This window comes from Rana temporaria, chromosome 12 (assembly GCF_905171775.1).
Source record: "Rana temporaria chromosome 12, aRanTem1.1, whole genome shotgun sequence".
NCBI lineage: Eukaryota > Metazoa > Chordata > Amphibia > Anura > Ranidae > Rana > Rana temporaria.
This window is the reverse complement of record NC_053500.1, coordinates 25,604,116-25,629,412: the sequence shown is the minus strand read 5'-3', so window position 1 is coordinate 25,629,412 and position 25,297 is coordinate 25,604,116. Positions and strand designations below refer to the sequence as shown.

The window sequence follows — 25,297 nt, the reverse complement described above, 5'->3', positions numbered from 1 at the left end:
CTCTCCCTCCACAGAGTCTCTGGTCCCCCATCTCCCTCTACAGAGTACCGGATCCCCCTCTCCCTCCACAGAGTCTCAGGTCCCCCATCTCCCTCTACAGAGTACCGGATCCCCCTCTACTTCCACAGAGTCTCAGGTCCCCCCTCTCCCTCTACAGAGTACCGGATCACCCTCTCCCTCCACAGAGTCTCAGGTCCCCACTCTCCCTCTACACAGTACTGGATCCCCCTCTCCTCCACAGAGTCTCAGGTCCCCCCTCTCCCTCTACAGAGTCTCAGGACCCCTCTCCTTCTACAGAGTACCGGATCCCCCTCTCCCTCCACAGAGTCTCAGGTCCCCTCTCTCCCTCTACAGAGTACCGGATCACCCTCTCCCTCCACAGAGTCTCAGGCCCCCCCTCTCCCTCCACAGAGTCTTAGTTCCCCTCTCTCCCTCTACAGAGTACCGGATCCCCCTCTCCCTCCACAGAGTCTCAGGCCCCCCCTCTCCCTTCACAGAGTCTCAGGTCCCCCCTCTCCCTCCACAGAGTCTCTGGTCCCCCTCTCTCCCTCTCCCTCCACAGAGTCTCAGGTCCCCTCTCTCCCTCTACAGAGTACCGGATCCCCCTCTCCGGGATCACTATATTTAATGTTTTTTTTTGGGCCATGCCCAATATTAAACACAACTTAGCCAAACCCAATTTTTTACAGTTTTTCACCCTAGGACAGGAAGTGAGTTTCTGGCAGGATCACCAGGTGAAAAGAGAGGATAGAAGCCTGAAATAAAGAAAACAATTGTAGACGCCACATCTAAGGACCTGTAAGCTGTGATGAATGAGATCTTTGTTCTTGGGGGTTAGAAACGCTGTAAACATTCACGCCTTGCTATCATGGAGGCTCCAGACATGTTTGACGCCAGGCAATCATCTAATCCGTACACCATGTGCATACCCCTATTGTATTCATGCATCCTAGAGGACAGCCATGAGCTATTCAATTACAGTGTGGTGTAATTGTGTATACAGCAAATATGCTCCAAGCTGTTTGTGTATACACCGTCTCCACAGCAGCCACTGATCCTTGTAGACCAAGCCTCTGTCAATGAGATGTGAGCGTCAGTCTTCTGTGCTCTCCTTATACCTCCATCACCACCATCCCTGACTTCTACTATGTCCCAGCACTGGCCTACAGACCCCAATGTATACAGCAATCCTTACCCTGGAGTCCACATCATACCTCCTATGGTGAGTACCCTGAGAACCGCTTATTTCATACTAAGCAGCCAATCACACGGCTCTGATCACTTATTTATGGGAATCTGATTTTTTTTTTTTTTTTGCATTTCTGCACTTTGTACATTATCATTTTACTTTGCTCTTTTAAAAAAAAAAAGCTCAAAATGTTTCCTAAACCTAATTCCGCGTACACACGATCATTTTTCGGCATGGAAAAAAACAAAATTTTTAAAAACGTCATTTAAAATGATCGTGTGTGGGCTTCACATTGTTTTTCGGCTTCTGATCGTTTTTGAAAATGTCGTTTTTTGTGTTGTAAAAAATGATCGTGTGTGGGCAAAAACAACGTTTTAAACCCACGCATGCCCAGAAGCAATTTATGAGATGGGAGCGCTCGTTCTGGTAAAACTACCATTCATAATGGAGTAAGCACATTACCATTATGAATGGTAACAGACAAAAAAGCGCGAATCGTCTTTTACTTACAAGGAATCAGCTAAAAGCAGCCCAAAGGCGAATAGAACTTTCCCTTTAGGCTGCATTCACACCTGAGCGACAAAACGCCTGAATCGCGACGCTCAGATACGCTGGAGGGGAGAAATAACATTAATCTCTATGGAGATGGTTCACATCTCCACGCCCAACGCCGAAACGCCGATCGCGTGAAGCTCAAACAAGTCCCGGACCCGTATTCAGGCGGCTTCAATGTTCGGCATAGCCGACAATGACCTGTAAAAAACATTGGGTTAAAAACAACGCGTTTTGTCGCAGCAAATCGTGGTACAAAACGCCGCAATTTGTCGCGGTACAAAACGCCGCAAATCGCCTACGCAAAGGTGTGAATGCAGCCTTAGAGTGCCGTCATACGTGTTGTATGTCATCGCGCTTTGTTCATCATTTTTCAAAAACGATGGTGTGTGGGCAACGTCGTTTTTAATGATGAAGTTGGAAAAACTTCGTTTTTTGGACATGCTGAAAAATTACATTTTTCTTTCATGCCGAAAAACGACTGTGTGTGCGCGGCATAAGGCTCTATTCACACTTGTGCGACTTGTCATGGACATCAAAATTGCATGACAAGTCGTTTCCCATGTTTTCCAATGATAACCATTCATATACAGTAAAACCTTGGATTGTGAGCATAATTCGTTCCAGAAGCATGCTTGTAATCCAAAGCACTTGTATATCAAAGCAAATTTTCCCATAAGAAATAATGGAGGTTCAAATGATTCGTTCCACAACCATTTATTCATAAGTCCTTCAGTTTATAGTCCATATAAAAAGATTATAGCAATGTGATAGGTTGTGTAACCATAAAATGTCCATCCACAAATGGAAGCCTCCATAAGGGAATTAGAAGCAAAATCCAGCAGGAGATACAGGGGCAGATCCACAAAAGAATTACTCAATAGATACGCCGCGCAATTTTAAAGTTCCTGCGTCGCATCTTTGTTTTGTATCAACAAAACAAGATACGACAGCATCTCGGATCGATCCGACAGGCGTACGTCTTAGTACGCCGTCGGATCTTAGGTGCATTTTTTTGGTGGCCGCTAGGTGGCGTTTCTGTCGAATTCCGCGTCGGAATCCAGCATGCTGCTGCTTTGATCTTGCTGGGACAAGTATGCACATCAGGAGAGTCAGAGAAAACGTAGAAGACTGACTATTATCTGCATATTTGTTCTGGGTCAGCAGTGGCAGTCTCCATACATCTGTTACAAAAGGTTTCCTTTAAAATGGACCTATGGGCAAAATAATAAAAACAAAAAAGAAGAAAATAGCATATTGTCCCAGTTCATACAGGTGCGAAGCGGGAAACCCTGCGATTCCTGTGCGGGTTCCCACATTGCACCTGAATCGCAGGCTGTTCACACTGACATCCGCGAACCGCTGCGGGTGTCAATGTAAAGTTAATGACACCCTCAAAAATTAGTTCGCAGATCGCAGTACGAACTGTGAAACGGTACAGGAATCGAATCGCATGGGTGTGAACAAAAAAAAGGGTCCTGCACCACTTTGGTGTGAATGCGATGCAAATTCAGCCATACAAACCGTATGGCTGAATTTGCATCGCACAGACATCACATGTGACGTGCACAGCAATGCAGTGCAAAACACATGCAATGTCTGTGATCGCACCAGTGTGAACCCAGCCTAACAGGGCTCTAGGACACATAATGGTTAAACTAGATGGACCTGTTTCTTTTTTCAAACCTTGAAAACTATGTAACTATGTAACAAAGCAGTTTTTGTTTTTCTAATTCCCCATAACATAATTTTATTCCTTGTTGATCCTGCCAGCGGGTCTGTTATTTTTCCACTTCCTGTCACATGGTGACAACACTGTTCATTTTGCAGTATTGTCACCATGTGGACAGGGTAGTCTTATGCCGCGTACAGACGGTCGTTTTCTGCGATGTAAAAAAACGACGTTTTTAAAAACGTCACTTTAATTGACCGTGTGTGGGGGAAAACGTCGTTTTATGTCTTCTAAAAAACGACCAAAAAAAATTGAAGCATGCTTCAATTTTATGTGTCGTTTTTCAAAACGTCAACTTTTACTTCACAGAAATTGACCGTGTGTAGCAAAAAACGTCGTTTAAAACGACGTTTTTTCATCCGCGCATGCCCAGAAGCTACTTATGAAGCGAGCTTCAATGGAAAAACGTGGTGGAACGTAACCTCACTTTGCTAGAACATTGTGAGAAAAACGATGGTGTGTAGGCAACTTCGTCTTTGAAAATTGAAGTTTCAAAAACGTCGTTTTTTACTTCACAGAAAATGTCGTTTTTTTTCATCACATAAAGTGATGGTGTGTACGGGGCATTAGATCAGGGGTCTCCAAACTTTTTAAACAAAGGGCCACTTTATTGTCCTTTAGACTTTAGGAGGGCCGGATTGTGGCCAGCAGGGGCAGAAAATGTCACAGGCCCAGCATCAGTGGGAATAAATATGGCCTCAGGATTGGTGGTCATTGGGAGGAGGAATATTCCCCCTATTAGTAGGAGGCATAGTATCCCATCATTGATATCGGTGGAAGATTTAGTGCCCCATTGTTGATGTCAGTGGCAGGAATAGTGCCCCAAGGGCCAGATAAAGGCTAGCAGAGGGCCACATATGACCCTCGGGCCGCAGTTTGGAGACCCCTGTCTTAGATGAATGTTTCATTTTAAATAGATGTTTGGTGGGAGACAGAAAATGAAAGCCCAACTCGAGCTAAACCTTTTAGTCCTCATTTTTTTATTTTAATGTAAGAGAATTTGATCTACGAATGACAAACTTTAGACTTCTCAGATCGCTTTCTGCTGTTGGTAAATGTACATGCGTTTAGATGTGTTCGGAGTACCTAATCTGCTGCTGGATGCACAGATTTACATTTTTATTCTAATTGCAGCGAATCTAATCCCACCTTAATGCATTATATATTTTTTAATAATTACAGGCATTTATTTGCATTTAGAAAAGTCTTATAAACAAATATAAATGCAATTAATTCCTAAAAAAGATAGACATCAAATAAATGTTGTTCAATAAAATTAATAAAAATAATAGTGATGATAATAGTAATAATCAATGAAAATCACATGTTATTCAATAAAATACATAACAATAATATTGATGATGATGATACTTCTACTACTATTATTATTATTATTATTATTATTATTATTATTATTAATAATGATGATGATAATAATTAAAAATTAAAATTATTTTATTTTATTTCTGTTTTCATTCTGTGTTCTTTTTTTATTTTTTATATATTTCATTGTAGATCTTCTACTATTACTTTATATTATACAGATTAATTGATTATATTAACAGTTAAATCCAAATGGCTTATACATGCTTCCACTATACATGAATAATAGTTACCTATTTCCATATACATATGTTAATGTAATTAAAAACTGCATGATATTAGGTACAAAGACATAATATCAAATATCAATGTAGTAAAAGCAGGGCTGGACTGGGACAAAAATTTGGCCCTGGACTTCATTCAGACTGGCCCACTTTAACAGGTCTCTCCCATGGCGGCCGGACAACTCCCGCCCCCCCGGCCACCCAAGCCCCCTCTCCCCCTTCACTAGCCACTAGCTGTTCTACTTTATTAGAGTAGAAGGGCTGGTACTGGTACTGGGCTGTATTAGGCAATAGTGAGAAACTCCCAGGCCATAGCTGTTGAGTCAAATGTCTGTCCCCTCCCCCGTGCTCCTTCTGGCCCCCCCATGCTCCTCTGTCGTCGTCCCTGCTCCTCTTGTCCCCCCCCCCTGCTTCTCTGTTCCCCCCCAGGCGAGCGCTGCGGAGAGGGAGAGGAGGTGAGCGCTGTGGGGAGGGAGAGACAGAGGAGCAGAGGGGGGCGGTCCGCTGTCACTGATGCCAGCCCACTGAGCCATCGGCCCACCGGGAAACTCCCGGTAGTCCCAATAGCCAGTCCATCCCTGAGTAAAAGGAAACATTGGAAGCGGGTTGGATACTTTGGGCCAGATCCTCAGAGCGAGTGCGCCGGCGTATCTACTGATACGTCGGCGTACTTTCAAATTACCCGCGTCGTATCTTTAGTTTGAATCCTCAAACCAAGCTACGACGGCATCTGGGTTAGATCCGACAGGCGTACGGCTTCGTACGCCTTCGGATCTAAGATGCAATACTTCGGCGTCCGCTGGGTGGCGTTCATGTCGTTTTCCGCGTCGGGTATGCAAATTAGCTATTTCCGACCCACGAACGTACAAGCGGCCGGCGCATTCCTTTACGTCGTCTCTAGTGGGCTTTTTCCGGCGTATAGTTAAAGCTGGTATTTTGCGGCGTATAGTTAGAATTGCCATGTTAAGTATGGCCGTCGTTCCTGCATCGAAATTTGAATTTTTTTTTTTTTTGCGTAAGTCGTCCGTGAATCTGAATGTACGTAAGTCACGTCTAAGTTAAAAAAAATGACGTCCTAGCGACGTCATTTAGCGCAATGCACGCCGGGAAATTTCGGGACGGCGCATACGCAGTTCATTCGGCGTGGGGACGCGCTTCATTTAAATGAAACCCGCCCTCTAATCGCCGATTTGAATTCCGCCGCCAGAGATACACTACGCCGACGTAACTTACGGCACAAATTCTTTGAGGATTCAAAGCAGCCAAAAGTAAGTTACAGTGGCGTAGCGTATCTCACATACGCTGCGCTGATCTATTTCTATGTGGATCTGGCCCAAGCTTTGTAAATCTACCCCTTTCTGATTGAAGCTTCTAAATTGCAAATTTTCAATAAAAATATTTGAAACAAAAAGCATAAAAAAATAAAAACATATCAAATAAAGCCAAATTTCTTCATAAAGTTAAATAAAAATAAAAAAACGGTATTAACCGCAGATTAAAAAAAAAAAAACCCTGCAAGGCAATGTCATAATCTGCTAGTATGCATTACTACTATCATTTTAATTCAAATATGTTATTCAATAAAATTACCAATAAGATGATAATAAATCATGAAAGTCAAACAGAAAGTTCGTATTGAAACACAAAACAACAAATAAACATCTCTATTTATGTTTTTTGAAAGGTTTCTCAACAGCCAACCATAATCCAGCAGCTTTCCACAGACTTTATCCCTCCTCTCTCGTATCCAATCAGACAAGGCCGTGCCAAAGAAGGTAAGACATATCCATATTATCTCATGGTTAGCATCATTTAGAATAAAACCAGGTTTATGCAATCAAGCAGCATTAGCCTTGACTGACCAATCAGATTAAACCAGCACCGAAAGATGTCAGCTAGAGTAAGAAACGCGTAGATGATTGGTTGCTGTCAATGAGCCTGAAGATACAGGAGGGACCCGTGCAACCACAATCCAACTGACTTCTGGCTCAGCTAGCTTCCATAAAGGCAAATATGCATGGCTAAGCATTTCTGTTTATCCCTATGGATACACATTACAATGTGATCAGTGGCTGCCACTCCATATGAGGCGCTACCCCCCTATCCATGTGTTTGGCCCCCTAATCTACATGCGGGGCGCCGGACGCATGGATTCCAATGTTTTTTTTTTTTTTTTAAGCACATGATTAGAACCTAAAGCTCTAATTGGCTTTAAAAAGGGTGGGCTCGGGGCGCAGAGCACTGTGCCCCGAACCCACCCACTTGTGTTACAATAACAAATTAATATTCGCTATTGTCTTCCTGCTTCTCCTCCTGGCTAATCAGAAAGCGGGAAGAGCTCGATTGGCCGAGAGGAGAATCGATTGTATTGGCCGGTACCGGGGGCGGGAAGGATGTAAGGAGATCCGGAAGATGGCTGCCGTCCTTGGCTCTACATCCGTCATCTCTGCATCGCTGCCAAGAGCCCGCGGGAGTACCACCCACCGGGGGGGGGGGGGGTCAAGTGGTTGGTTTGCCGCATCGGGGGGGTCAGGTGGCTTGTTTACCACACCCCCGGAGGGGGAGCACCAGCCGCCAATGAATGTGATTGTACAACCACCTTTGGACCTGTCAAGTGCAGGGTCCTACCTAATTGAAATTGTAATTGATTGCAGATTGATTGGATAGTTTAGGTAGATCCTCATATTACAGAGTTTTGGTAGATCTATAGTTGATTGTACAGGGATTGTAAATATATTGGAATATGTATGGTAAACTTTAAGGTGGCCATCCACTACACAATCTAATTGTGCAAGCTCTGTACAGTCTCATTTAAATCTAGCAAAACGATGTAATATGAGGACGTGATGTTGCATAGATTTGATATGTCAGCTTAAAACCGGAATGCCGGTACTTCCAGGATCTCCAGGAAAGAAACTTTATAACAAAAAAAGTTAGTCAGTTAAAGCGGGGGTTCACCCGAAAATTTTTTTTAACATTAGATTGAGGCGAATTACGGGAAGCAGAATCGGGTGTTTTTTTTTTAAATCAATGCAGTACTTACCGTTTTAGAGATAGATGTTCTCCGTGGCTTCCGGGTATTTGATTGACAGCCTTCCGACGGTCGCATACAGCTTAAATCCTCCACTTTAAGCTGTGGTGGTCAGTAAAATAAAATAAAAAGTAACCCTTGTGTTGCGTTGTTACAATGCATTGCACCACCCCTACACAATATATATAATATTTTATTATGTTATGTGTGATGGCTCCCTGAAAACAAATATGTCTTCTATTCCCAGATTTGGTCGATCTGATGATGATACAGAACGCCCAGATGCATCAAGTCATAATGAACAATATGGCAATGTCGACGATCTCTAGCTTTGGATATGGGGCAGCACAGCCTCCCCCAGTGGTAGGTAGCCAAACTACACTTGCCAAAGCAAACCAGCCAATCAGATTTCATCATCCACGTAGAGGGTTCTTTACTGTAATCAGTGCCGATCCTGACCTCCCTGGGGCCCTAAGCAAAATGACATGTCACATTAAGTTAAAGTTGAGAAGCGGGGGGGGGGGGCGCAGCCGGCAGTAACATGTCACATTAAAGAATATGAATAATGGTGGGTGTAATGGCGCTAAAAACACTAAAAAAATGCTTAATCAATATATAATCCCATATATTAATAAACAAAAAATCCGTAGTGAGTCCTCCAATGGATATAAATATAATGTGTTCCACTCTGAGTAAATCCTGGATTACCATCCAACATCAATAAAAAATGTGAAGGGTATCAATAGTGGTAAATAATAATAAATGATAAGTGAACAGCTGTGCTAAGTACTGCACAATGTTGCATCAATCCAAAAAAATATATATATAATAACTAAATGAACATCGATAATTGTGAAAAACACATCCAATCTTATAAAACCACCAAAAAAACGATAGTCCATTTAAAGTGCAGCGTGCAATACTTAAAGTGCAACAAATTCCAAAGTGATCCGTAATATTAATGAGACATGCAAAAAAATTAAAGCATGAAAAAAATATTAAAATCCGTGTGTGAAAAAATATATATCAAGTGAAGCAAATAACAATGTCTCTATAGTTCACCAAATAGGATAAAAAATGTAAAGGCAAAGTGATACTCATCAAATGTCACAATGCATAAAATGGTGAAAAAAACAGCAATAATGAATAATGTTCAGTGTAAAGATGTGCTCCAAATCACAGATCATTAATATCCATAGCATTCAGTGATCCATGCTGGATGTGCATACATGCTTAAAACACTTTCACCACCAGGCTTCCCAGAAGTGTCCAACAGACTAGGTGTTCCAGCCCCTTACCTCAGAGCGGCTTATATATAAGCCTAAAAGGATGTCTCACAGGCAGTCAGCTGTTCATCCAGCCCTTCAATCCCACGACTCGGTCACGGATACTTGCAGTCTCTCAGAGGGAATATAAAGCAAGGGGAGCCTCCATAGTGTAGTAACATCAAAGCGTTTTTATTAAAAACAAGTAAACACTCACATTTCTATTAGTACAAAATCGGCATGTAGAATCTTTGTGTCTCCCGCTCTACGGCCGCGAGCGGGTGACGTCACCAGCAGCTCCTCCACGTCCTCACGCGTATCGCAACTGATCAACGTTGCTTACTCATAGGGTGGAGAGCGGCTGGTATGGAGGTGACTTAAATAGCGCCAGAGGGGCATCCTAATAACATCCAAACTAACGTATAAAGTAACAAATTCCTAATGTGAAGTACAGGGACTTCTAACAATGTATAAAAGGCTGCAGAAAATATATAATAAAGATAAAATGAATACTAATGCAACCGCGCTCAGAGTGCTCACTCTGGTGGTCAATACATGATATTACAAGATGTATTCAACATAGGCAGACGATAGTGACAACCTCTAATTAAGCTGGAAAATAGACAATTCCCATATATAACCAAACGAGGAAAAAAACATGATGTTTGACCATTAATATCCAGATAGCTCACTATACACTATATCTTAGACAAATCCAGGTCAGTCAGAGCAATAACCACGCACAATAGTTACTATAAAAGACTAATGCTTGTGGACCAATATTGCTCAATAAAACGAATAAAATACTGATGTGGACAAATTCTAAATGAGAATAAAAATGAAGAATGGGGGTCAGGATCTATGATAATAAAATAGATTACAACTACTTATTTTAAAATCATTAAAATAGTAAAACTTCTAAAAAAGTGGAGAAGGAGATAAAATTTCTAATAATTGGATATAAAACAATTCAAATCAAATTCCACATTGTGTCCATGAGGTGTTAAAGTGCATAATTCGTGTATCCAGCGGGATTCTGCCTGGCTAATTTTTTGCACTTTATTGTCACCTCTCCAGTGCGGTTTATATTTCTCAATGCCCCATACCATTAGAGAGGAGGGGTCTTTATTGTGGTAACGTTCGTAATGGCGGGACAAACTGTGTTTGGGGTACCCATTTTTTATGTTTTGTGTATGTTCACGCAATCTTTTCCATAAATTTCTTTTAGTTCTGCCAACATACTGTATTTTACATGGACATTCAAGAAGGTACACTACCCCTTCCGTGTCGCAGGAAATAAAATCTTTAATTTTATACTCTTTCCCTGTGACACTGGATTTAAAGCCTTCCTTTTTCTTTTTGCTCTCTTTTGTATGTTTGCATGTAAAACATCTCTTGCAGGGGTAGTATCCTTTTTCATTAAAAAATGAGAAACTCTTTTTCTCCGGTGGATCCAATACATTCTTAGCTATCATGTCTCTTAGGGTGGGGGCCCTTCTGTATGTAAATATTGGTTTTTCTGGTAAAATTGATGACAAATGTCGATCGGCTTTCACAATATGCCAATATTTTTTGCAAATTGATTCAAGCTGCTTATGCTGGACACTATAGTCCATTATCAGTGGTACTTTTCCAGCAAAGGCATTATTCTTTACAGAGTCCTGAATAAGGGTAATTCTGTCTAGGGCCGCGACATCTTTGATTTTTTTCTCAATATAGTCCTCTTTATAGCCCTTTTCAACAAATCTTTTACCAATAAACTTAGCTTGTTCCAGAAATACCTCAGTCTTTGTACAATTTCTTCTTAGTCTTAAAAACTGCCCCTTGGGGATGTTTTCCAGCCAAGGGGTGTGGTGACAGCTATCCAAGGGCAAGTAGCTATTTCTGTCTACGGTTTTAAAATGGGTTTTGGTTACTAATTTAACCCCTTCTCTTGCAATTTCCAAATCCAGAAAACTAATTTTCTCGTCACTGATCTCCCAGGTTAATTTAATATTTTTGTCATTGGAGTTTAAATAAAAGCCGAAATCTAAAAGGCTCTCCCTATCTCCTGACCAAATAATTAAAATATCATCAATAAAACGCCGATATAAAAGTAGTTGTTGTGGTTTTCTGTTATATAAAACCTCTGCTTCCCACTCCGCCATATAGAGGTTTGCCACACTGGGAGCATACTTGGCTCCCATTGCTATCCCGCAAATTTGTTTAAAATAATTATCACCGTACCAAAAATAATTGTGATCAAGACTATATTCCAAGCACTTAAGTATAAAGCTCTTCTGTATACTTTTTAGATCACTGAGACCAGTTAACGCCCAATTTGTGGCTTGGATTGCTTCTTCATGGTTGATGATGGTATACAGAGATGAAACATCAGCTGTAGCCATATATATAGAGCTCCCATCAACAGAGATAGTGTCAAGAAGCTGGATCAGGTGTTTTGTATCCCTCAGGTACGATTCAGTTTTCTTCACTAAGGGTTGCAAAAACCAGTCTATATATTCACCGATTCTTGCACCCACGGAGTTAATACCATTCACAATCGGCCTACCAGGTGGGTCATCTCTAGATTTGTGAATTTTAGGAAGTGTATATAGAACTGGGATCTTGCATCCTACTGGTTGTAGATATTTAGCTTCCTTTTTATTTAAAAGTCCTTTTTTCGTACCCCTTTTGACCAGGTTTGCTAGATCTTCCTTATAACGTACAATAGGATTTCCTGGAAGTTTTAGGTAAGTGGTGGTGTCATTAAGTTGGCGCTCAATTTCCTTTTTGTAGGCCACCTTAGATTGGATGACAATGGCCCCTCCTTTGTCAGCTTGCCTAACGACCACATCTTTCCTATCTTCTAGTTTGCGTATCCCATTCTTAAAATCTCCTGAATCAGATATTTTCTTTATCTTAAGATCATGTAGATCTTAAGATAAAGAAAATATCTGATTCAGGAGATTTTAAAAATGGGATACGCAAACTAGAAGATAGGAAAGATGTGGTGGTTAGGCAAGCTGACAAAGGAGGGGCCATTGTCATCCAATCTAAGGTGGCCTACAAAAAGGAAATTGAGCGCCAACTTAATGACACCACCACTTACCTAAAACTTCCAGGAAATCCTATTGTACGTTATAAGGAAGATCTAGCAAACCTGGTCAAAAGGGGTACGAAAAAAGGACTTTTAAATAAAAAGGAAGCTAAATATCTACAACCAGTAGGATGCAAGATCCCAGTTCTATATACACTTCCTAAAATTCACAAATCTAGAGATGACCCACCTGGTAGGCCGATTGTGAATGGTATTAACTCCGTGGGTGCAAGAATCGGTGAATATATAGACTGGTTTTTGCAACCCTTAGTGAAGAAAACTGAATCGTACCTGAGGGATACAAAACACCTGATCCAGCTTCTTGACACTATCTCTGTTGATGGGAGCTCTATATATATGGCTACAGCTGATGTTTCATCTCTGTATACCATCATCAACCATGAAGAAGCAATCCAAGCCACAAATTGGGCGTTAACTGGTCTCAGTGATCTAAAAAGTATACAGAAGAGCTTTATACTTAAGTGCTTGGAATATAGTCTTGATCACAATTATTTTTGGTACGGTGATAATTATTTTAAACAAATTTGCGGGATAGCAATGGGAGCCAAGTATGCTCCCAGTGTGGCAAACCTCTATATGGCGGAGTGGGAAGCAGAGGTTTTATATAACAGAAAACCACAACAACTACTTTTATATCGGCGTTTTATTGATGATATTTTAATTATTTGGTCAGGAGATAGGGAGAGCCTTTTAGATTTCGGCTTTTATTTAAACTCCAATGACAAAAATATTAAATTAACCTGGGAGATCAGTGACGAGAAAATTAGTTTTCTGGATTTGGAAATTGCAAGAGAAGGGGTTAAATTAGTAACCAAAACCCATTTTAAAACCGTAGACAGAAATAGCTACTTGCCCTTGGATAGCTGTCACCACACCCCTTGGCTGGAAAACATCCCCAAGGGGCAGTTTTTAAGACTAAGAAGAAATTGTACAAAGACTGAGGTATTTCTGGAACAAGCTAAGTTTATTGGTAAAAGATTTGTTGAAAAGGGCTATAAAGAGGACTATATTGAGAAAAAAATCAAAGATGTCGCGGCCCTAGACAGAATTACCCTTATTCAGGACTCTGTAAAGAATAATGCCTTTGCTGGAAAAGTACCACTGATAATGGACTATAGTGTCCAGCATAAGCAGCTTGAATCAATTTGCAAAAAATATTGGCATATTGTGAAAGCCGATCGACATTTGTCATCAATTTTACCAGAAAAACCAATATTTACATACAGAAGGGCCCCCACCCTAAGAGACATGATAGCTAAGAATGTATTGGATCCACCGGAGAAAAAGAGTTTCTCATTTTTTAATGAAAAAGGATACTACCCCTGCAAGAGATGTTTTACATGCAAACATACAAAAGAGAGCAAAAAGAAAAAGGAAGGCTTTAAATCCAGTGTCACAGGGAAAGAGTATAAAATTAAAGATTTTATTTCCTGCGACACGGAAGGGGTAGTGTACCTTCTTGAATGTCCATGTAAAATACAGTATGTTGGCAGAACTAAAAGAAATTTATGGAAAAGATTGCGTGAACATACACAAAACATAAAAAATGGGTACCCCAAACACAGTTTGTCCCGCCATTACGAACGTTACCACAATAAAGACCCCTCCTCTCTAATGGTATGGGGCATTGAGAAATATAAACCGCACTGGAGAGGTGACAATAAAGTGCAAAAAATTAGCCAGGCAGAATCCCGCTGGATACACGAATTATGCACTTTAACACCTCATGGACACAATGTGGAATTTGATTTGAATTGTTTTATATCCAATTATTAGAAATTTTATCTCCTTCTCCACTTTTTTAGAAGTTTTACTATTTTAATGATTTTAAAATAAGTAGTTGTAATCTATTTTATTATCATAGATCCTGACCCCCATTCTTCATTTTTATTCTCATTTAGAATTTGTCCACATCAGTATTTTATTCGTTTTATTGAGCAATATTGGTCCACAAGCATTAGTCTTTTATAGTAACTATTGTGCGTGGTTATTGCTCTGACTGACCTGGATTTGTCTAAGATATAGTGTATAGTGAGCTATCTGGATATTAATGGTCAAACATCATGTTTTTTTCCTCGTTTGGTTATATATGGGAATTGTCTATTTTCCAGCTTAATTAGAGGTTGTCACTATCGTCTGCCTATGTTGAATACATCTTGTAATATCATGTATTGACCACCAGAGTGAGCACTCTGAGCGCGGTTGCATTAGTATTCATTTTATCTTTATTATATATTTTCTGCAGCCTTTTATACATTGTTAGAAGTCCCTGTACTTCACATTAGGAATTTGTTACTTTATACGTTAGTTTGGATGTTATTAGGATGCCCCTCTGGCGCTATTTAAGTCACCTCCATACCAGCCGCTCTCCACCCTATGAGTAAGCAACGTTGATCAGTTGCGATACGCGTGAGGACGTGGAGGAGCTGCTGGTGACGTCACCCGCTCGCGGCCGTAGAGCGGGAGACACAAAGATTCTACATGCCGATTTTGTACTAATAGAAATGTGAGTGTTTACTTGTTTTTAATAAAAACGCTTTGATGTTACTACACTATGGAGGCTCCCCTTGCTTTATATTCCCTCTGAGAGACTGCAAGTATCCGTGACCGAGTCGTGGGATTGAAGGGCTGGATGAACAGCTGACTGCCTGTGAGACATCCTTTTAGGCTTATATATAAGCCGCTCTGAGGTAAGGGGCTGGAACACCTAGTCTGTTGGACACTTCTGGGAAGCCTGGTGGTGAAAGTGTTTTAAGCATGTATGCACATCCAGCATGGATCACTGAATGCTATGGATATTAATGATCTGTGATTTGGAGCACATCTTTACACTGAACATTATTCATTATTGCTGTTTTTTTCACCATTTTATGCATTGTGACATTTGATGAGTATCACTTTGCCTTTACATTTTTTATCCTATTTGGTGAACTATAGAGACATTGTTATTTGCTTCACTTGATATATATTTTTTCACACACGGATTTTAATATTTTTTTCATGCTTTAATTTTTTTGCATGTCTCATTAATATTACGGATCACTTTGGAATTTGTTGCACTTTAAGTATTGCACGCTGCACTTTAAATGGACTATCGTTTTTTTGGTGGTTTTATAAGATTGGATGTGTTTTTCACAATTATCGATGTTCATTTAGTTATTATATATATATTTTTTTGGATTGATGCAACATTGTGCAGTACTTAGCACAGCTGTTCACTTATCATTTATTATTATTTACCACTATTGATACCCTTCACATTTTTTATTGATGTTGGATGGTAATCCAGGATTTACTCAGAGTGGAACACATTATATTTATATCCATTGGAGGACTCACTACGGATTTTTTGTTTATTAATATATGGGATTATATATTGATTAAGCATTTTTTTAGTGTTTTTAGCGCCATTACACCCACCATTATTCATATCTGTCTTGAGTGTGAGAACACTTTTTGTCGTGGCTGCTATTTTAATTTTATTTTAATTGTAGTTTAGAATTATCCTTGATTAGGTTGGTTTGCGCATTGGTTCCCCCTCTTATTATATCACATTAAAGAATAAAGTTGAGAAGCGGGGGAGGGGTGTTCTGCTGTCGGTAATGACATCCTACATTAAAGGGTCACTAAAGGATTTTTTTTTTTAGCTAAATAGCTTACTTTACCTTACTGCAGTCCTGGTTGCATGTCCTCATTGTTCGTTTTTGCTCTGCTGTTGTATAGGTAACTGGCAGTTATACCCAGGTCCATGTATAGTCAGTATATACCTCTGACCTTTTGATAGAAGTTTGGTTTGTGTCCTAGTTTGGTGCCATCTTGTCTTTTTTGTTTTCAGCCCAGCGTGGTACCAGTACAAGTGGAGGAGGAGGAAGAGCAGATTGTGTATCATCACCATTATGAAGCATTCCCATCAAATTATACAAACTATATGACATACCCAGCTTACCCTGCAGCGCCAATGCCGGTGCCGGTGCCCCAACGTGAGCCTACCATCAGGCATCTCAATATGGACATGGAGCCGTCTTCCCCGAGGCGTAACACAGACCTGTAAGACATAACTGGGTATCTGTGTTTATGTATTTACAACTTACAGGCATTGTATACACCAGTGGTGGCCATCAACTCCTGCCCTCAGGGCCCGCTAACAGGCCAGGTTTTATGTATTACCTTGGGGAGATGCAGACTAGAATACTGCAATAACTGAGCAGCAAATGATATCACCTGTGATATATTTAAGTTATCTTGCAAACCTGGGCCCTGAGGACAGGGTTGATGACCACTGGTATACACCATGCTGGTCTTATGTGAACAATCATGGTGATCAGGGTTTCACAGTGAGTACACAGGGTCCACCAGCAGATCAACACCCATAAGACAGTGTACAGAATGAAGATGATGCGTAAAGTGAAAAAAATATATATATATATGGGCATAAGAAAATTTTAAGTGAAATAGGGCAAAACAACAGGTTCACGTAACTTCCACCCCCCCCCCCTCCACTTTTTCCCCAGCAACCTACCCTTCAATGGTCCAGAAATGAGCAGTACTCCAGGGCAAGGGTGTCAAACTCAATTTCATTGTGGGCCGCATCAAGATTATGATTGTCCTCCAAAGGGCCGGTTGTATCTGTAAGATTAGATGTCCAGCACATCCCCTCCCCTTTACATTAGATGTCAAGAGCCACCCCACCATCAGAAGTTGAATCCCCCACTCTCCCTTGCATCACAGTGTATCCCCCTTTCTTTATGCTGCTGCTGGGAAGAAGCTGGATGCATTGCTTGAAAGCAGAAAGTAAGGGTCTGAAGGAGGACCAGAGGGGGGCTGGAGCTCTCCTGCAGCTGCAGGAGAGGTGCGAGGGCCACATGAAATGACCCAGAGGGCCAGATTCGGCCAGCGGGCCTTGTGTTTGACACCTGTGCTGTAGGGTATGGTGTTGGACCTTGTGACTCACCCCCCCTCCCTCCCATGATGCAGTGCTGGGTTCCTGTACAACCATGGTCAGGTCTAGTATTTTCACTTGGGGGCAAGGAGAGAGTCCCTAGCCCTGTGTAAGCTCTGACTAGGTCCGAACAATGGGTTACTGAAGGGAAGGTAAGAATAAACAGCTGGTGGGTGGCAGCAGTTGAATTAAATGTTGCTGTCAGGAAAGGTTTCACCTGCTGGTGGCACTGTGGATCCCTGATCTATGGGCTGCAGTTCCGGTGTCCACCAGCGGGTGTCTCTCAGAAGTCGGAGGCTGGCGGTCGGGAGAGGATTCCCCTGCTGGTAGCACTGTGCTCCCAGATCGTTAAGCTGCAGTTCCGGTGTCTACCAGTGGGTGTCTCTTGGCAGTCAGGAGCTGACATAATCCCATACAATCAGGCATCACCTTATGCTGATTGCAGGAGGCGTATTTAAACCTGGTCAATGCTATTACACTTTGCCTTGGTATTTTCTCCTTGTGCCGCTGATGTGTGTTCCTGTGTTATTGAAGCCTGCATCCCGTCTCCTGTTCCTGGACTCTTACGCTGATCCTGCAGCCTGATTTCTTCTTACCCGCTCAGTCCATCTCTGGGTTCCCTTTCCCTCTCCTGTCTTGTTCTCAGCTCCCCTCTGCTTGATCTCCCGTGTTTGACCCTGGCGCTGGTACGATTACGATTTGGTTACGCCATGCTCTGTACATATTGTATTTAGACTATTGTTTGTTTTGTGTTCACTGGTTGTTGGTTCACTGGTTGGGTTACACTATTTACTGTATTGGAGGTGCGTTTTCTTTGTTGTTCACTTATCTTTTAATAAACCATATTATTTACACTTTACCTGTGTTTGGTACACTCTGTTGCAGTCCACACATTTCTGGTCACACCGGTCCCTGACATTTGCTTTGCCCTGCCAGAGCAAAGCACGTGATTAAGACTTTGACCTCTATGTCACTACAAGACTCAGTAGTGACAAAGGGCTGGTGGGAAGAGCCACAGCAAGTGGTGGAGAATGCGGGTATAAAACAATTCTGGAAGTGTGGAATCCTGAAGACTATGAGGAGCATGCAGCGCTGGAAGAAAGTAATGTTCAGACTCGCCGGTTAGGTAAGTATCATAGGTGTGCGCACAGGGTGTGCCGGGTGTGCCCAGGCACACCCTAATCACCCCATGCACATTAGTGATATCACTCTGTATAGCAGCAGGAACATGGGGAAGATCTCCATCTTACCGGCTCTGCCATAAGAGAAGTGTTTACGCTATTCTCTTTCACTGTGTCGGCAGAGAGATCAATGTGTCGGGGTCATATATATGTAGACACATACACACGCATGTGTGTTTGAGCTTAAAGGTGCACACCCTAATGCAGGGGTGTCAAACTCAATTTCATTGTTGGTCTCATCAGCATTATGATTGCCCTCAAAAGGGCCGGTTGTATCTGTAAGATTAGATGTCCAGCACATCCCCTCCCCTTACATTAGATGTCAAGAGCCACCCCACCATCAGAAGTTGAGGCCCCCACTCTCCCTTACATCACAGTGCACCCCCCCTCACGTCCTCGCTTCGCTCGGACGGCACGCTCCGCTCGCTCGGCCTCCTGGCTCTTTTTTTAACATCCTCCAATCCACGGGGATGTTAAGGAAGGTGCCTAGATGCTGACCGAGGTTTCACTGGTGTGTACTGTCGTGAATCCATTGGAACGCATCGCACTTGCGTTTGGAACGCATCGCGCATGCGCAGTTGGCCGCCACGTGACTTCCGCAGCATTCTAAGATAGGCAGCAGAATGTGACAATAAACCGGCTTGTGACAGGCTAGAAGTAACTCTGTGGAAGGCTAAGACAGAAGGAGAACAGCGCCATCTAAGTGCAGCATTGAAGACAGTTGGTAACACAAGATGTATGGGATGTTAGCGCATGTGGGAATAATAATGTGGTTCATCCGTTTGTGGGAAAGACGATCTTCTCATTGGTGAAGAGGCAGTTGATGGGTCCAGGGATGCTGGTGGTTCCCAGCGCTTCCAGACACTCAGGACGGCTCACAGACAGCGATGTACGTCACTTTCAGTTGTGGAGAGAGCGGGGAGGAGCGCGCGTTCGGAGCAATGCGTGCTCCTTCATCAGGCTCAGACAGAATGGGGACAACCATTCGAGGTTATATGTAGAGTGACCAGATTTTAGTAAGGCTACCAGTGTTTTTTGAACCATGCAATGGAAGGTGTGGGTGAGGACACTGAACTTCAGATAGAGAGAATCTGGTGTGGTTAGTAGCCTGAGTAGCAGATTCAATATCCAGAAGTTTGTGTCAGTTTAGCTAGAGCAGTGGTCTCCAAACTGTGGCCCGAGGGCCGGATGCGGCCCTTTGCTTGCCTTTATTCGGCCCTTGTGGCACTATCCCTCCCACTGATACAAGGCACTATTCTGCCCTCTGACACCGACATTGGAGCACCATTTCTCCCACTGACACAACTAATAGAGCACTATTACTCCCTATGATACCAGCAATGGGGCACTATTCCTCCCCATACCTCCCAAATTTTCAACTTCAGAATGAGGGACAACTGAGCATACAACGAAGTTGTTGAGCGGGGGTGGGGGCGCGGATCAAAGTTGTTGAGCGGGGGGGGGGGGGCCGACTTTGTTGAGGGGGGGGAATCCGTGGATCTGAGTAGTTGAGTGGGGGGGGGGGTTCCATGGATCAAAGATCAAAGTTGTTGAGCAGTAGGGGTTTGCCAATCGCGGGACAATGGCACTTCTCGCGGGACCGCGTGATTTAACGTGAATCGCGGGATTATTCCTGTAACTGTAGTCCCTAAGTAGTGAGAGGGAACTTTAAAATGCATGTAACAAAGATGTCACCAAACATGGCGGAGTGGTAACTGGTCTTTGATTTATCCCACAGGCGGCCTGTACCCCCACCTCCTCCTCTGAGTGCCACTGGGACTGTTGGTGCTGATGTTCCTCCAGCTACAGGTAATTTTTTATTCTAAATGTATTGGGATACATCGTATCGCTAGGATCTCTTGAAAAGTAAATCATTTTCTGTAAAATTCAGGTTTTCATGTAATCCCCAGCCCTATATAATCCCTGTCCTTTTATTGTTGTTGTCCATAAAAGATGAGTAGCTTGAACCTGGCATTGGGTGATGAAGCATAGTTCGGAGATCTGACTCTGCCTGCTTCATCCAAAAAGCTTGGACGGGTGCAGGGCTGTCTTAATGAGAGGGCACACCTGGGCCCTGCCCAGGGGCCCCAGCTGCATGGGGGGCCACTGCACATTTCCCAAAGCAGCTGGTCCTTGAACCCACACTGCCTTGAAATTGTGGGCCCCATGATGGCACTGAGAGTGATAGATGCAAAGGGGAGGCAGTCTGCCTCCTACCTACTTAAAGCGGGGGTTCACCCAAAAAAAATGTTTAACATTACATTCATCCGAGTTGTCAGAATGACAATCGGCTGTTTTTTATTTATTTTATTGCCGTACATACATATTTTCACCGCCGCTTCCGGGTATGTAATCTGCGGGACTGGGCGTTCCTAATTGATTGACATCCTTCCGACCGGCGCATACAGCGCGTCACGAGTTGCCGAAAGAAGCCTTTCTGCGAGTCGGCTCCATACGGCGCCTGCGCACCGACGTTCGCCTTTTTTCGGCAACTCGTGACGCGCTGTATGCGCCGGTCGGAAGGATGTCAATCAATTAGGAACGCACTTTGAATGACAATTGCGTGGTCTGTACCCAAATTTAATTTGTATTCTTTTTTTTTGAGACAAATAGAGCTCTTTCTTGGTGGTATTTAATCACTGGTGCTTTTTTTTTTTTTGATAACCAAACTAAAAAAGACCAAAAAATTTTATTAAATTAACTTTTTCTTGTTTTCTGTTCTAAAAATGTTGCAAATAAGTAATTTTTCTTCTTCACTGATGTGCGCTGATAACGCTGAACTCATGGGCGCTGATGAGGCTGCACTGATGGGTGCTGATGAGACTGCACTGATGGGCATCGATGAAGCTTCACTGATGGGCACTGATAAGGCTGCACTGATGGCATAGGCGTGCGCACAAGGTGTGCCTAGGCACACCCTAATCACTCCGTGTGGCACAGAATTCCCCTGTAAAAACCCTTTATATTTCACCAAAGCCCCCCTAACAGGGCTCCTAAAAAATTGTAAAATAAAATCATTTAAAAAAAAATCAAAAAAATAAGAAGAAGAAATTAAATAATAAAAATAAAAACTACTGACACCGTCCACTGCCCTACTGACACCATCCATTGCTCCACTGACACTGTCATATACACGTGTGTTTGAGCTTTGTGGGGCACACCTAGGACTGATGGGCATTGATATGCTTGACTGATATGCTGCACTGATTTGCACTCATGGGGCTGCACTGATAATCAGGGCACTGATGATCGTTTCCCCGATTATCAGTGTAAATGTCCCATCACTGTATAGCTGGTTACCGGCTTTCCTTTCCTCACACAGTGACAGCACTGAGGAAAGAAATGCCTGTAACTGGCATTTGTTTACTTGTGATCAGCTATGATTGGACACTGCTGAACACATGGGGGTAGATTCACAGACAAGATACGACGGCGTATCTCCAGATACGCCGTCGTATCTCTGAGTCCGGACGGTCGTATCTATGCGCCTGATTCATAGAATCAGTTACGCATAGATTTCTATTAGATCCGACCGGCGTAAGTCTCTTACGCCGTCGGATCGTAACTGCATTTTTATGCTGACCACTAGGGGCGCGTATGCTGATTTACACGTCGAAATATGTAAATCAGCAAGATACGCGAATTCACGAACGTACGCCCGCCCCGACGCAGTATATTTACGCTGTTTACTTTAGGCTTTTCCCGGCGTATAGTTACCCCTGCTATATGGTGGAGTAAGTGCGGCGCACCAATGTTAAGTATGGCCGTCGTTCCCACGTTGAATTTTGAATTTTTTACGTCGTTTGCGTAATTCGTCCGTGAATGGGGCTGGACGTCATTTACGTTTACATCGAAACCAATGACGTCCTTGCGGCGTACTTTGGAGCAATGCACACTGGGAAATTCCACGGACAGCGCATGCGCCGTTCGGGAAAAACGTCAATCACGTCGGGTCAAGCCTAATTTACATAACACACGCCCACCTCTTCACTATTTGAATTAGGCGGGCTTACGCCGGTCTATTTACGCTACGCCGCCGCAACTTTCTTTTAAGAATACGGCACTTGCCTGTAAAAGTTGCGGAGGCGTAACGTAAATGGGATACGTTACGCCCGCACAAAGAAACGCCGATCTACGTGAATCTACCCCATGGTGAACACTGTGATTGGCCTTTTACAATGATCTGTGATCAGCGTATCCGAAGGACACAGCAATCACAGAGCATGGGGATGCAGGGGGCAGGGTTCTGGGAGGACATTAACCACTTAAGGACCGGACCAATATGCTGCTAAATGACCCAAGGGGTTTTTACAATTTGGCACTGCGTTGCTTTAACAGACAATTGCGCGGTCGTGCGACGTGGCTTCCAAACAAAATTGGCGTCCTTTTTTCCCCACAAATAGAGCTTTCTTTTGGTGGTATTTGATCACCTCTGCGGTTTTTATTTTTTGCACTATAAACAAAAATAGAGCGACAATTTTGAAAAAAATGCAATATTTTTTACGTTTTGCTATAATAAATATCCCCCAAAAACATATCTAAAACATTTTTTTTCCTCAGTTTAGGCCGATACGTATTCTTTTTGGTAAAAAAAATCGCAAGCGTTTATCGATTGGTTTGCGCAAAATTTATAGCGTTTACAAAATAGGGGATAGTTTTATTGCATTTTTATTAATTTTTTTTTTTTACTACTAATGGCGGCGATCAGCGTTTTTTTTTTTTGTGACTGCGACATTATGGCGGACACTTCGGACAATTTTTACACATTTTTGGTACCATTGTCATTTTCACAGCAAAAAATGCATTTAAATTGCATTGTTTATTGTGAAAATGACAGTTGCAGCTTGGGAGTTAACCACAGGGGGCGCTGTAGGAGTTAGGGTTCACCTAGTGTGTGTTTACAACTGTAGGGGGGTGTAGCTGTAGGACTGACGTCATCGATCGAGTCTCCCTATAAAAGGGATCACTCGATCGATGCCACACTGAAGCACGGGGAAGCTGTGTTTACATACGGCTCTCCCCGTTCTTCAGCTCCGGGGAGCGATCGCGCCGTCGTCCCGGATCGCTCCTGAAGCCACGGGGACCGCCGCAAGTACCGGGGGGGGGTCCCGATCGGACCCCCAACCCACGTCAAGCAGAGCACGTACAGGTACGTACATGTGCCTGTCTGTGCCATTCTGCCGACGTATATCTACATGCGGCGGTCCGGAAGTGGTTAATAGATGCCTTCTTAGAACTGGACAGCCACGCTGTAGCCGTCTTTAGGCTAAAGCGAAGTCGGCATGTGGTTATACAACTGGATAGCTGAAGCTCAGATTACACACACAGCTACATTTCAGATTTTCAGCTGGAAAGAGACAGTTTGAAATCAATGTGTTATAACCTGCAACCTTCCTGAGCTGAGAGAGCGCCTATACTACGTATTACATTAAAAGTCATATTTACAATGACCTCTTGTCTTTTCAGAGTACTACGACCTGACTGAAGCCAGGAAGTGACCAAGCCTCAGCCGGCCCTCATCGTGACTGTCAAGGCATGAAGTGAATGAGTTTTATGCCGCGAACACACGATCATTTTTCAGCATGAAAAAAAAGTTTTTAAAAAATGTAATTTAAAATGATCGTGTGTGGGCTTCACATAATTTTTCGGGTGAAAAACGACAATCTTTTTTTTCGAACATGCTGCATTTTTTAAACAACCTTTTAAACAATGTCGTTTTTCAGGGTTGTAAAAAATGATCGTGTGTGGGCTAAAACGACGTTAAAAACCCGCGCATGCTCAGAAGCAAGTTATGAGACGGGAGCGCTCGTTCTGGTAAAACTACCGTTCATAATGGAGTAAGCACATTCATCACGCTGTAACAGACAAAAAAGCGCGAATCGTCTTTTACTAACAGGAATTCAGATAAAGCAGCCCCAAGGGTGGCGTCATCCGCATGGAACTTCCCCTTTATAGTGCCGTCGTACGTGTTGTACGTCACCGCGCTTTGCTAGAGCATTTTTTAAAAACGACCGTGTGTGGGCAACATCGTTTTAATGATAAAGTTGGAAAAACTTTTTTTTTTTTTCTACCTGCACGATTTACTGTTATTTATAACTGGATATAATTTCCTGTTATCTGTGTAAATGTACAACAATGCTTATAAAATATAATCTTTAAAATGATGTGAAGTTTATTTGTTTGCAGTGTTTTTGCTATTTTTTTTTTTTAAATATATAAATTAGTATTTTGTTTTGTTTAACCACTTCAGCCCCGGAAGGATTTACCCCCTTAATGACCAGGCCATTTTGTGCGATACGGCACTGCTTCGCATTAACTGACAATTGCGCGGTTGTGTGACATTGTACCAAGACAAATATCCCTTTTTTCCCCCCACAAATAGAGCTTTCTTTTGGTGCTATTTGATCACCTCTGTGTTTTTTTTTTTGCGTTATGAACAAAAAAGACTGACAATTTATAAAAAAAAAACAATGGCCCAGATTCACAAAGACTTACGACGGCGTATCTCCAGATACGCCGTCGTAAGTCCGAATGGCCGCCATCGTATCTATGCGCCTGATTCATAGAATCAGTTACGCATAGATTTGGCCAAGATACGAGCGGCGTAAGTCTCCTACGCCGTCGTATCTTGGGGTGCATATTTACGCTGGCCGCTAGGTGGCGCTTCCGTTGATTTCCGCGTTGAATATGTAAACGAGCAA

At 42.6% G+C, this 25,297-nt stretch overlaps 1 protein-coding gene across 1 annotated transcript; it reads left to right on the top strand.

Moving 5' to 3' along the window:
* The first annotated feature begins 1,019 nt into the window (after window positions 1-1,019).
* Window positions 1,020-24,225, top strand: LOC120918534 (proline-rich protein 29-like). Its single transcript, XM_040330163.1, has 6 exons — window positions 1,020-1,222; window positions 6,765-6,855; window positions 8,359-8,474; window positions 16,312-16,523; window positions 20,335-20,405; window positions 24,063-24,225. Exons 1-6 carry the CDS (start codon window positions 1,148-1,150, stop codon window positions 24,092-24,094), a joined length of 597 nt encoding a protein of 198 aa, XP_040186097.1. The 5' UTR covers window positions 1,020-1,147; the 3' UTR covers window positions 24,095-24,225.
* Window positions 24,226-25,297: the final 1,072 nt, after the last annotated feature.

Coding starts and splice junctions, on each gene's coding strand:
- LOC120918534 (XM_040330163.1), top strand. CDS start 1,148: ATGTCCCAGCACTGGCCTACAGACCCCAATGTATACAGCAATCCTTAC. Junction 1,223..6,764: donor TCCACATCATACCTCCTATG/GTGAGTACCCTG, acceptor GTTTTTTGAAAG/GTTTCTCAACAGCCAACCAT. Junction 6,856..8,358: donor ACAAGGCCGTGCCAAAGAAG/GTAAGACATATC, acceptor TTCTATTCCCAG/ATTTGGTCGATCTGATGATG.